General features: G+C 43.3%; 1 protein-coding gene and 1 long non-coding RNA gene across 2 annotated transcripts in view; one reads left to right on the forward strand and one right to left on the reverse strand.

Moving 5' to 3' along the window:
- The first annotated feature begins 261 nt into the window (after positions 1-261).
- Positions 262-14,239, forward strand: part of LOC136182694 (uncharacterized) — a 40,613-nt gene continuing 26,635 nt past the window's right edge. The window contains exons 1-3 of the long non-coding RNA XR_010668745.1: positions 262-452; positions 536-597; positions 1,376-1,434. This is a non-coding gene — a long non-coding RNA (uncharacterized lncRNA). The remainder of the gene's footprint in view (positions 453-535; positions 598-1,375; positions 1,435-14,239) is intronic.
- Positions 3,365-6,845, reverse strand: marcksa (myristoylated alanine-rich protein kinase C substrate a). The gene is made up of 2 exons (XM_020636693.3): positions 6,440-6,845; positions 3,365-5,306 (listed from the first exon to the last, which is right to left on the reverse strand). The coding sequence occupies exons 1-2, from the start codon at positions 6,533-6,535 to the stop codon at positions 4,635-4,637; spliced, it is 768 nt and encodes a 255-aa protein (XP_020492349.1). The 5' UTR covers positions 6,536-6,845; the 3' UTR covers positions 3,365-4,634.

Genomic DNA, 14,239 nt, shown 5'->3' on the forward strand with positions numbered 1-14,239 from the left:
TAAAGCTCAAGTGAGCTGCCTAATGTAACGATTTAGTCCGTGTTTTAAACATGGATAAATATATTTAAAGTCACAATACAAGACACTTTAAACATGAATACAGTGCTTCGGTGAATTCGGGGTACGTTCCCACCATCCACTTGTTATTAGGATGACCTAAATCGGATATGTAGCTCCTCGGTCCTCTAGCCATCGCTGAGCTACAGCATTTAAAGACGGCTCCTTCAGTCAAAAAAAAAAAAGGTAAATTAACCACAAAGTTCTGACATCTACGTGTGTTTAAAGTATGCCGAATTAATAAACACATCTTAATTGTGTATAATTGTTGTTTAAAGATATTCTTTCGTCCCATTTCCTTCGTCGGTATGTAAAAGATGTTTGGATTCTCTAATTTGTGGATGGATTTTGGTATATCGAAGAGGATGACGCAGAAAAAAAGCGTTAAATACGAGGTAAATTATCTACTGAAAATGCTAAGAACCTTTCATTTAAGACACTAGATGGTTTTGACGTTCGTTCTCAATTTTTGGAGCAGGAGTTTCGTGCTCATCAACCCAAAACACAACGAGGAGAGACAGAGCATCAGCCATGACTAAGGTGATATGATGCATGTTCTTTACAAGTCTCTGCAATGTCACTGTCAGCCACACGGGGGCGCCCTGACCTAACAATTAGTATCTCGATGTTGCACACTCACACATAAATATTCACATTATCTGTTTTGTTTACGTCTTTCAGTGTGACTGTATGCAGTTTATTCATTTTTATATATTTGTGCATATATTTTCTGCATCTTATGTTTTTTAAAGATGATTTAGTCGGAGGCTTCAAATACGCTCTTAGTGTTTTCTGCCTCTTCCTGCGCTGAATATTGGGGATTTTGTAATTTGTGTAAATATATATTACTGTGCAGGTAATTAAGAATATTCTAAAGCGATAGACGCAGGTGGAGTGTTTTGGTTTCTTTCTTTATTATTCAGCAACAAACAAGCTTTTAAACTGCTTTTCACAAGTTCATCCACGAGATTAGATCACAAAATAAAAATATAACAACCAAACCGACCCCTTTGAGTAGTCAGAAGACTAGAAACGAACCACACAAGCTCAAGTCCATTTTACCACTATGAAGTTGAAATGATCTTCTAATTTGTGTCTCACGTGTATGCAAAATATTTTTGCAAAGCATCTCGTCGTTCATTAAGAAATGTCAAACGTTACTTTCTTTCAGTTGTGTTTAATTCATAACCAGGGGGACAGTCATATATCCACGATTTGTGAGAAAGCTCAGTTATTAAAATAAATGCTATTCATGATACACGACAAGCAATCAACTTCAGCCAAGCGTTTAATGATGTTTGTTTTATCGTTTGTTCAGGTGAAGATTCCTGCAGACGACCCCGAGGACACCTCAGACTCACATCAGCCGTGACTGAGGTAGGACGATGATTAGAAATGTAAGGCCTCAGCTCCAGCTCTCAGTCTGTCGTTAGGTTGACCATGCGGGGAAGGAGCCACAGGTCAGACATGAACCCGGGCCACCTGCTTAAAGGACTAAAGCCTCCTTACATGGAGTGCCTTCCACTAGGCTACCGGCGCCCCTTTATTTAGATTTTAATTCTGCATCAGACTTTCAGCTTTATTCATCAGCCATCATGTTAAGCTAATTGGGTGCACGACCTAAAGGCCTTGAGTCCTTGGATCCTGTGACCTACATAACTTTTTGTCTCTGTGGCCATGAGCCGCTCCTCCCTCCGACCAAAAGAGATTTATGCAAAGATGTTTGTAAATGTTCAGGTGATACTAGGATGGTTCCTACTTTAAATAAGCAGCTCAACACGATGAGATGGATACTCCGGTTAAAGATGATTCAACATGAGTTTATAAACTCTCTAAAGGATGATTTGAGCTTACATTGAGATCCTGTTTTCACTGAGGATGAGTCATCGTCGGCACCAGATGAGAGCTGTGCTGTAGTGGTGGTGGTAAACTTTTAGAAATCCAACTGAAGGTGTGAAAATGTAGCGACACTACACTACAGCTTTATGAATGATTAGTTCACTTCAGGTAAAGCCTGCGAGAGGAGCAACTGAAGAGTGCATCACCTGTTTCTGACTCTCCGTGTGCAGTTAGAGTGTTAGCAGTTGACACTTTCACAATCAGACGGCAAAGTGAACGATCAGTTTGTGAGAAATCTGTGGTTATCAAACATCAAAAATATCCAGTCAGATCCATCCTGTGGCTCAGTGGTAGAGTCAGTCGTCTCAACTGGAAGGTCGAGGGTTTGATCCCCGGCTCCTGCAGCCACATGTCTAATGTGTCCTTAGGCAAGACACTTAACCTCAAATTGCTCCTCCTTCTGTGTCGCGGTGTGTGAATGTGTATGAATGGATTAGTAACTTCTGATGGTCTCTTTACTCAGCAGTCTCTACCATCAGTGTGTGAATGTGAAGGTGTGACCTGCAGTGTAAATGTTCTTTGATTAGTCAGAGTATATGAGTATAGAGTACATGCTGATGACTCATGATGTCACAGAGTGCGAGCCGCTCCCCACTCCTGAGCCGGTGCAGGTGATCGGCATGAACTTTGAACTCTGACCAGGAAACTTGACATTTTAAATTGGGTGCTTGCTGGCTGCGTGCTGAAGGGAAGAGAGTCCGGGGTTATTCAAACATTCACCATGAATGCGGTTGGGGGACTCTGATTTTACCTTAAAACCAACTCGAGTAAAAAAAAAAAAAAAGTCTGAATGGAGCATTTACTCTTAGATAACATTAGAACTCTGAAGACAGAGAGGAGATTCTGTCCTTTTGAGACCAGAAACAGATGCTCCATCTCTCTCTTCATGCCAACAGGTCTATCTCTCTGTGGAGAACACGTGTTGTCATGATGAAACAATCAGTGGCATGAGCACGATCTTGAAATCGATGCAGTTTTAAGGGGGCGTCGCCCCTGAGAGATTTATGATGCTGCCATCGCAGCAGGTCTCAGAGCTGCAGGTTTAATAACTCTGCAGCCTTCAGTCAGTCATACCTGAGATGTGTTTCAATGAAAATGCATGAATTCTCTGAAAGCGCTGCCCCTCGTCATCATCCCGTTACAGAAGCGTTGATTACTGTCCTAGTTTTGTCGAGGCTCGCCGCCTGTTATCTCTCCGCCTCATCGGTTTACAGTTTGAGGTCTTTTATCCAATAACTGTCCCCGTCACATCGGACAAAGAATGTTTACACCACCCCGGGTTTAAAGTCTGGGAAGGGCCCCGAAGCTGCTGTAGTACAAATAAACACCACAGGGTGTCGTCTAATCCTCTTAGAGCTCAGCCAATCAGAAGAAGGAGTTCACACACAAAATGACGACAGATGCGGGCTCAAATTTTATTCACATTTATTTTGTTTGCTTTTAGTGTGCTCACAGAAAATTAGAACACCTTTAAAGCAGGAGGAGTTTTAATAGCAATTTTTGTTGTAAGCAAAGTTACATTCCATCTCTAAGTCAAACTGGTCAAAGCTTCTCCAGTATTTACAAAAAGGAAAAAGGAAAAGAGAGAGAGAGAGAGACAAGATGCTACACAAACATTTGCATCTGATAGATTCCTTAAATTGAGTCAAAGACCACTGGAAAAAAAAAAAAAAGCATCGCCTGCTGGAATCAAAAAAAAACATACCACAGTATATAAACAGTTAAACCATTCCACTTATCACAGCTTGGTTTCAAAATTGCTTAAGAAGGTCTTCTTTCATGACTGCTTTTTTTTTTTTTTTTTTTTAAACATGTGTGTGTGTTTTGTTTTCTCTGTGTGTGTGTGTGTTTGTTGTTATCTTACAAAATGAGCGGGTGGAAAAAAGAGCTGCAAACTTCTTCTGTGCTTCTTGAGATCAAGATTTTTCATTTTGTACAATAATCACAGTTAAAAACACCCCGCCTATACATACTTACATTTTTTATTAAGGTCGTAAACCAACAATAAACAATAAAGCCTATACAACTTGTATTTCTACTGAATCACTGACTGGTACGGCTAATGAGAAGTGAGAAAGCTCCTATGACTTTGTATCTTGTTTTCCTAGCACGCTAACCTCGGGGACTGCTGTCTGCGCTGTCAAAAGGACTTTAGTGTTGTAAACCGTTTGGAGGATATAGATGTTGGTTTTTTAAGACTACTCTTTCATAATAGTCTGTGGCACATTTCCCAGGCCCCCCCCCCCCGCCCCGCCCCTCCCCCTCATTTACAGCTCCACCCCCTCCTCCCCATCCTCCTCCTTCATACCATGGGCATGTCCATACTATTTTGTGTACATTTTTTTTGTATAAAATTCAAAAGAAAAAAAAAACTTAATACTGATGAAAAAATATATGGCAGAGTGTGGATGTATTAATCTGTTGTACATGTTGAAGCCACCCACCTCCCCAGCCCGTTGGAATGGAAGTAACAATGGACCGAGATGGGTTTTGTGTAAGGGGGGGGGGGGGGGAATGTAAAATCAAAGTAAAGAAAAGCTTTAAAATATCCCTGGTTGTAGACAAGTTCTTCAGAGCCTCCAGCGGGCGTCACTCCAACATACAAACAGGGAAATGTTCTTTGATTATCTTTTTTTTTTCTCCTTATTTTTCTCAAATTTCGGACTTTTTTTTCTCATTTATTCAGCGGCCTCGGCAGCGGGAGCGTCCGCTGACGCTGCTTCCTGCGAGGCCGGGGCGGCCTCCTCTGTTTTGGCCGCCTCCTCGGCCGGCTTCTCCTCCGCCTTTGGCTCTTCTGCCTTTGGCTCCTCGGCGGGCGCGGCCTCCTCGGCAGGTTTCTCTGCCGCCGCAGCTGCAGCCTCTGGCTTGGCCTCTACCTCCTCTTTGGCCTGCTCGGCGGCAGGTGGGGCCTCCCCCTCGGCGGCCTTGGTCTCCTCTTTGGCGGCGGCTCCCTCTGCACCCTCGGCCTTGGCCTCCTCTGTGGCTGCAGCAGCAGCCGCCTCCTCGCCCTCTGCTCCCTCTCCGGTCTCCTTTTTGGTCTTCTTGAATGAAAAGCCGCTCAGCTTGAATGACTTCTTGAAGGAGAATCTCTTCTTCTTCTTCTTGGGGGTCTCGTTGCTGGTTGAAGGCGCGGCTCCGTCCTCTGCCTTTGCCTCTCCCTCAGCGGGAGCAGCTGCCTCTACCTTCTCTCCATCAGCAGCCTCCTTCTCAGCAGGGGCGGCCTCAGCCTTCTCTCCCTCCTCCTTGGGGCTCTCCTCAGCGGTGGCGCTGCCATTGGCCTGCACCTCCTCTTTGCCATTCTCAGCTGCTGCGGGAGAAGCGTCTCCGTTGGCCTTAACGTGGCCATTCTCCTAAAAAAGAGACACAGGGGTTGTTAATGCCATGAAGAAGAGCTGGCAGGATTTCAACAGTTCCGCGGTTGAACACCAGGGGCAGCAGTCACCGTCAGATCAACAGCGACTAAAAGCACACTCTCACTTCAGCCTGGATTCACTTGATTTCAACTAAGCATGATCACACACAAAAAATCAGGCCAATATAAAACAACCAAGAATGAGGGGCAAAGCGCACGTTTTCAAATCATTCTCCCTGAATCTCATCCACATTCAGAGCGCAGTGCCTCGCCGGGATCGACAGGGGTCGGTGCCTGGTCGCTCCAACAGCAAAGCAGCTGCTCATTAAAACAGCAGATGCTCATTAGTCTCGCAGATCACGGAGAGCAAGAGTTCAAATAGATTTCCTAAAATTGAAACCAAAAATCGAACTGGCCTCTGAATTCTCTTTTTTTTTTCCTCCCTGTATTTCCTCAAAAAATGCTAAAACTCAAAAAAGAAGGGAGCGGCACAAGCCTGTCGCTCGCCGGCGCGCACCCAAAACTCTCCCAAAGCCTCCCCTCCTGTGATAGCAGGCTGCCATCTCCACTTTCTAGTCGAGCATCTGTAACAAAAGGAGTGGTGCTCCGAGCGCACAGCCTTTTGTTGGCGTCGCGCATCTTGACTTATTCACCATTTTACAGATTAAGATCAAGAGGCGACTTCATTCAAAAGCCAAAACGCGTCATATTCACCAAATCCAAGAATATAAATTCTAGCTTTTAAATTCACCAATTAACCAGAAAATAATGATTTTATTCAAATCAAACAATTCAAAGTAATTATCAGTTAAAGAGCCAACAAACATAGATTCCTCCAAACAAATGAAAGCTTTTTGGGTCAATGATTTTTGCAAATATTCTTTGGATGTAGCGCACAGAATTCCATGAAATAATGCAAACATAGTCAAAATCAACTGTTGCTTCTTCACTATAATGAATTTAAATGTAAAGAAACACATGTTCTCGTGGTTAAACCCCCTAAAGCTGATCTCCATTCAATCTATCTACAATTACGCACGGATTGCGCCCTCAGAGCGCAGCCCTCCTCCACACCGAGCAGATTCTCTGCCCTGATGGATGCGAGGAGCTGGATGATAAAATATCATTTACCTGTCCGTTGGTCTTGGTGGGTGAGGCAGCAGCCTCTCCGGGTTTTTCAGCCGCGGTTTCAGCCTTTCCAGCTGTCTTGGTCAATTGCGCTCCCATGCTTTTTCCGCTCCAACAAAGAAACTCAAGTGATCCCAAAAAAAAAACCGAACAAAGACCCCACAAGCCTCTTTGTCGAAACTCAGACTCTTCGCTGCTGTCTCCCCTCTCTGTGCACGAAGAAAAAGTTCACAGGGAAAATGTAGAGCAAAGTCCAGTGAAGAGTGAGCAGGCTTTTTGGAAATAGCAGCAAAAAGCTGGCAGGTAGAGAGAGAGTCTAATAAAATCCGCGTCGCTGTAGACGGGCTGCAAAATGGAGAAATTTCCCTTGTTGCTAATAAGATGCGGAGTCCAACGCCCAAGTGAAGAGATGAATGGGCGCTCCGAGCGATGACGGCACCGCACTCAGATTTAACCAATCACAACCCGCCGCTCAGGGCGTGGGCGTGGTTTTAGGGAAAGGGAGTGAACAATAGATTGTAGCGCTGCGTTTGGGGCACGTAGGAAAAGAGAAACTAGGTGAAAAAACTGCAAAACTTAAGAAAATTACTGCGAAATGTTTACTTTATGACCAAAATGCCTTCAATGTTTTTACATTTAAAGTCCAGATGTGAACTAAAAAAACAGATGTTAATTTACACTTCTTAGTTTTTTAATCAGTTATAGTCTGACTAGTAATATGGGATTATTTATCAGTGATTATTCACTTTTTAACAGATCAGAGTCTAGTGGATCCAAGTCAGAAATTAACTCTACATTTATTTTTATTTTATTTACACCGGCACCCTGAGGGAAATTCTGGTTTACACTCTGTTACTAAGAGACATGCTTCTCAGTCATAGCCTATAGGCGTAAATTACACACAATGCACAAACAGGATTTGTGGACATGCACTATGGAGAGATGTCAGAGTGAGGGGCTGTTACACAGGGAGCACAGCTGAGCTGTTCAAGGTTCAGTGTCTTGCTCAACGGCTTCTCGGCAGGACTCGGGAAATGACCAGTCGCCTCTCCCGCACCCAGAGCAACTTCCAAACTTTGATAATGCTAAATGGACTTGAGCTTGTTTATTTCTTTTCTAGTCTTCTGACTACTCAAAGTGCTTTCACACCCCAGGTCACACCTACACATTCACACACTGATGGTAGAGACTGCTGTGTAAAGAGACCATCAGTATTAACTAATCCATTCATACACATTCATACGCTGCTCTGATGAAGCAGCAGGAGCAACTTGGGGTTAAGTGTCTTGCCCAAGGACACATCAGACATGTAGCTGTACGAGCTGGGGATTGAACCCCTTGACCTTCCGCTTGACAGATGACCGACTCTACCACTAAACTACCGCTGCCCCCCTTGCCGTTCCCAACACAAGTCCCGACTGACTGCTACTGCCCCCCCAAAGGCAATTTTCAGAAATGTCCCCTGTTACCGTTTGGTGTCACCTTTTATTTTGTAATATACTTATTTACCATCTGTACGCTCAAATGCATGTAAATTATATTTTTTCCAGACAAATCAGAAATGAAGTCATTTTTATCCGTTAGAAGTGGATACGTCTTTACGTTATCTGATGTCTGTGGTCACTTTAGATCGCCTTGAAAACCTCTTAACCTGTCGACATCCTTTCCATCATGTCGTCAACACCTTCTCCGGCACGATGGTCGACACAGTGAAGGAGCAATTTTAGAAAATGTTGCACCTTTTTAATTATTCAGACGTAAAGATTTGTGAAAAATGATGTCTGACATTTCAAACAAATTCGACATGATTCATCAAATGAAGGTATCTGAAGAAGATCGTCTTGATCCATGAAACCTTGATGATTCTGAAATCTCCCACTTTTTGACGTGTGCCTTGAACGCGTCACTGAAGATTGTAGCATCAACATGTTTGTGGCCATGTTCTGTTTTCTAAAAACCAAAGATGAAACTCAAACATTTATTTTTCTAAATGTATGGTGATGATTTCTGACCAGGATTCACTTTCTATATGAAAGCAGTCTGTATACACCCAGGGTGAACTGAGGGTGAAATAATGACCTCTGTATCATGGCTGTTATAAGCATTCACCTGAGCATTTATAGACATTAAAGCAGCCTCCACATGCACTAAGGTATGACGTCTCAAACTCTCAGAAGTAAACAGAATCAGGCTGAGATGAAATATGACTGGAAAGTTAATTTACAAGTCGCTTTTGTAGTTTCAGGAACTTTCCAGCTGAACTGTGTGTGTGTGTGTGTGTGTGTGTGTGTGTGTGTGTGTGTGTGTGTGTGTGTGTGTGTGTGTGTGTGTGTGTGTGTGTGTGTGTGTGTGTGTGTGTGTGAGTCTGCATGTTAGAGAGGGGGTAGCGGGGGTTTTTGGGGGGGTTGCAGAGTGTTGCTGTTGACAACCATGTGATTGAGCGTTCAAACAGGTCTATCAGCCTGTATTTGCAATGCAAATCCATCACACAGGCAGAGTCAACTGTCCTCTGCAAAGACACCCAAAAGCACCACAAAGTGGGGGCTTCACTCTGCTGCCTTTTAAATGTTATCTAGCCCAAAGCAAAACACAGAAGCACGTCCCTCTTACATGACATGCAAACTAAAGAACTTTGTTCAGTTTCTGTTGTTGTGGCAAGAAAAAGACAACACAACGCTGACTTTATTTGAATGAGTCAGATTGAATCACTGCCCGTCTTGATATCATGATCCAGCCAAACGCAACTCAACAAACCAACATTTCAAAAGTTAAAGGAGAGAAACCAAAAAAAACCCTGAACGTCAATGAAAGCCTAAGAAACACTCAAAGCCTGTAGAAAACTGTTGATGCTCTTTCACGTCCAAAAACCTTTCTCTTAGAGACGTAACATTTAAAAACATTGCAGCCCTGCAACAGTCATGATAAAGTTCAACTCATTGCACCTTTGTGCTTGCATGTTGCATCTGCAACACAGTGATATCTGTGTCTCAGTGTGTGGTTTCACATCTCGTTACGCCGTTGCAGAAGCACCAGAGGAAAGACGTGTAAACACATAGAGAGATCCTTTATGAACACCTACGCACTTATTAATGATAGCGCTGATGACGATGTTTAAGATGGTTTTGATGCAGATAAGAACTCTCAAGAAGAACTATATTTAAACTTTTGGTATATAGAAAAAGTGCTGTGCCTCTGGTCACTTCCTGCTAGCAGCTGTGTGTCTGATCAGACCTAAAGCTGTTCCTTTGCTCCTCCTGATGTTGTTTCCTCCTCTCTGGATTCTTGCTTGTGTTGTTCTTACTCTCTGATGTTCCTCGCTTTGGATAAAAGCGTCTGATAAATGAATTGTTGAAGAGCCTCCCAGTTACACCTCTATTCCTGCCTCCATCAGAGGCCCAACAACTTTTCCCCAGCATTCTGACTCTGGGCCTTAACCACAGAAGGATTGCATGGCTTGTGCGCCTGCTAAACCTTTGCAAATTAGTCAGTTTGATACGTAAAGGGTTAAATGCTCCCCTTACTGCCCTGCAGAGCACAGCAGAGAACAGCGTCTCTGTGTGCTTGTGCTGTGTGTGCTAAAAAGTGTCTAATTTAATGTCTAATTTTACCTAGTTAAGACAATTTTTCTTCGCAAAAGCCTTGTTCACACTGCACAAAACTCCGGGAAAAACCCCTGAAGTTTTTCGAGGTGAGCCGTTTGAAATGTACAAACATCATCCGGGGTTTCTCCTGCCACCCCAAAAAGGATTTTTACTTTTGCCGTACAAATTCCCAGTGAGCTGACGTTGATATTGTGATTCTGTCAAACTACATAGCATTGATGTACAAATATGGGCAAATATTCTCATTATAGCGTTATCTACCACTTCTGCGACCCCAACCCCCCCAGGCCTTCATATCCGACAGGGATAGTCTCCTGAGGTGCATGTGTGAACGACCCCATCAGGTCTAAGAAATCGAGGCGCAAACCCTCCTCAAATTCTCTAGAAATGTTCAGGAGTGTAGATGTAGTAATGTCTAAAGGAACTCGTTAAGATGTGAACAAAAGCTGGAGTTTTCAGAGCTCTTATTGACTGGAAGATGATCATTTTTGTCATTTGTTTGGGTCTGTTAAACCCTCAATTTTGAAACGTGACCTTTCGCTGGGAACTTTTTAATTTTTACTGACACTCGAGAGACAATGAATCACTCAGGCCTTCTGGAAAACACCACAGAAACCACCTCACAGCAAAAAACCCATCAAGCTGTATAGCTGTGGTGAGATTTACATACAGGGGGAAACCCCAGATGTGACGCTGTTACAGAGAAGTAGATGACATCATAATGTGGTCAAGTTGTGTAACCTCCTTGCTTATTCTCTTTTAAACTCTTTCATTCATGATTTCCTCATTTTTTAAAGCTCCTCTCTGCTCCGGCCTGTAGCACATTATGTCCACGTCACAGGGCTTTATTTGCTGATAATCTCATCGTCAAGCTGGTTACAATAATATGTTTGTCGTGTCAACTTGTCGGTAACATATGAGCTTTAGAGAGCCGACAGGTTTTGTGTTTGTCGACTGTCTCGTGGCAGTTTGCTCTGTGATCCTCGTGAGTCCACACACACGACGGTGGAGATTGGTGTGAGTGAGTATTGGAGCAGCTTGGATGTTCTGACAGGCTGAACTCATCACACAGGCGAGGTGGTGCACAGAAAACATGGAGATAATGATTCATTGTTGTGGTAACAAACATGATGTTTACTTTCAGATGAAGGACAGTTGTGATGCTGACACACCTGCCTGTCGTCGTTGTGCACTGTGATGGTGAAATAGATAGCATTAGCATTAGCGTTAGCATACTGCGATGAAGAAGGTTGATATCCCTGTTGTGAAACTGTAAATCAGACAAATATCACGTTACCTCTCTTTCTTATTTTTACATTTCATTACACTACTTCACATTTTCGAGGCAGTCTGGGTTCAGCAGTGTGACAACCCATCGATCTGTCAGTTAAGCCACGTGTCCACCAAGCTGTGGTCCTGTTTGGTTCAGTACAGTTTGGAACAGTAAACCCTGTTTCCACAGCTGATTGTACCCTCACTTTGTAGGCAGAATGTAAGCCGAATGGCGATAGTCGCGTCAGCTACATGATAGCATGACATCATAAAGATAAAAATAAACTTTATTGATCCTCCATTGGGGGACATTTTTTTGTTACAACAGCCCAAAAACAGGAATATAATTAGCAAGAAATAGCAAAAATTAAAAAACAACATATTTACATCAATTAAGTAAAGGGATAAAAAATAAAATAATAGAATAATACGTGGTATGTACATTTTCACTTGTGGAAAGACAGTTATTATTAAACACACACAGTGTGTAGCATTATTGATTTAGAGTCATGAGGAGGTGGTGCTGTTGAACAGACTGCAGATGGGATGATCATAGCAGCGCAACACAGTGTAGCCCGCTAATAAATTCAACGAAGAAGAAGACGAACGCGACACAGTCAACAAAGGGCAACAATGGAGGACGTCCAGCATTTTGTGATCTCTCTTCTTGGCATGTGGCTGTCTCTCACAAGAAGAACACGAGCTCCGTTTGAGAGAAGGCTGCAGGAAGGAGAAAGATCTTGAAATGACATGGCGCACTTTGTGTTGGTCCTTGTTATTACCACTGTGGCACGGGAAGTGAAGGTTCTTTCAACCAATCTACAGACTGCAGTGTGTCTAGCTCCACCCTTTAGGGTCAGGATCGGTACGCTTGGCACCCCAACAGAAGGGTAGAAAAAAAGGAGGACGGTACGTGTCGGTCATTTTGGTTCAAGTCCCAACTTTTGAAAGTGGAAACGCCAATAAATGTGTACTGAACCGAACTGCTTGGTGGAAACAGAGCTTTAATGAAATAGACAAAATGATGAATCAGAAACAAATGGACACAAATGACCCGTTCTATATGTCCCACCACTTTTTCTCCGACTCTGGTGCGGTTTGTTTGTAGTAAGAACACGATGCGACCTCAGTCGGACCCAACTGCAGGAAGCATTGTGCTTTTTCATGAATTCATTTAAGATTAAACCAGATACAAATTCTATTGATGAGCAGGTTGAGGAGGATTAACCTACGCCTTCTCCTGAACTGCCTTGTTCAGCACCATCAGTGACTCCAGTACATCAATATATAACTTTGGAGCGGCTCAAACTGTATTGTTTGCCTACAGTGATAAATTCAAACAATATAAAAAAAGATGAGCAGAGCCGACATCAATACGTGTAGTCGTGTCTTTGGAGCAGCCACAGCCAATCAGGAGTCGACTAGTCTTTGTTTACTTCAGGGATTTAACTCACAAGAAATTGTGACCAATGAGAGAGCTTTTTCCTTGCGCATCAAAAATGTAAGTCATCTTGTAAATCTTGTAATTAAGCAACACTAAAACAAATCGGTCAATGATTCAGACCAGAGCAAACGAACTAGAGGTGTGAAAACGCTCGGAAACCGTTAAGGTCGTGGCCTTGAGTTCACTTGGTACGGTTTAAGGATTAATGTTTGGGGTCGAAGCATTATTCTAGGTCATGTCTGGTTTTCAAAGCAGCGGTCTCCTGGGTGAAAGAAGAAAAAGCTTTGTGGCAGAGTGCTCTGAAGGCTGCCGGGGAACATATAGTGTGGGAACCTCCACTTCATGCAGCCGTGCTGACTGAGGGAAGGACATGGCACCAATGTAACTTCTCCCCAGAGTACAAGAGTTCAAGATGTGTGCTGATTTACTCCAAAAGAAGGGAAAGACGTGTCCATGAGTATAGCTCAGTGACTACCTCACACAGCCTCATCATTTGAGATCAGGATTTTTCCTGGCTCAGAATGGGCCTTTGGGGGGTTGAATATACGAGCTGTAGTAAATGTTCGACCCGCGTATAACAGTATAGTCTGTGGACGGAGAAAAGTTCAACGTGCGTTCCCGACTCGGTCCAGACTGATAGCGGATCAACCGTGTTCCGTTGCACAGTTGCACTACAAGTCAACAGGTGCGCGCGGTGGTTGGTGTTCCAGTGTGTGTGTGTTTGCAGCCATGTATGTTGGTGTGTCTCCTCTCGGCGTGTCCCCGCGATGACCTGTCTGCAGACAGCAGAGGAGCAGGGACAAGTAGCCGCAGCTACATCATACGTGGTTTAGTATAGTTTGACTGTTGGGATAAATATTTACCGCCATGGAGTGAATTACTCTTTGAAATTAACTCGCAGAATGGAAAATCAACCCTCATTTAGCGCTTGTTGGTGTCAGTAGAGCGTCCGGAACCAGTCAAAAGAAACGAACAGTCAATCAGCTGGCTATCCAGTGTGAGCCACATGCGTAAATGGATGAGAGGGGAGGTGACTACTAGAAGTCAGAGATGTCGTTTTTAAGTTTATGTTCTGATTGTTCATCAGTCGTTTGATGTATTGATATTTTGAACATACATTCAGAGAGGATTTGATTTGCAGTTTGGCGCTCGTGGTTTTCCTTTGGCGCTGGGTAAAACCTCTTTGGGGGACGCCAAAGAATTCTCTATGCAGGAAAAACCCTAAAGATGCGCCTAACATTTGATTAACTTGAGCCGCTTATCAAAAATCTGTTTCACCAATGACACTTTTTTGTGTCTTTGCAGAAAGCTGCATGTGTTCTTCTTCTACTCCATTGAGCTTAAATGACCACAGTAAATAGTTACTCTGTTTTCTAAGATTTGACGCATATATTGTGTGTTGACCTTTGTTAACTGCGTTTCATTTCTACATATTTAAATACCTCTGCAGTGTAATTTGTCAAATCACACAGAGCCGGTCTGCGG

The sequence above is a fragment of the Labrus bergylta genome, chromosome 15 (genome assembly GCF_963930695.1).
Source record: "Labrus bergylta chromosome 15, fLabBer1.1, whole genome shotgun sequence".
NCBI classification, from domain to species: Eukaryota; Metazoa; Chordata; class Actinopteri; order Labriformes; family Labridae; genus Labrus; species Labrus bergylta.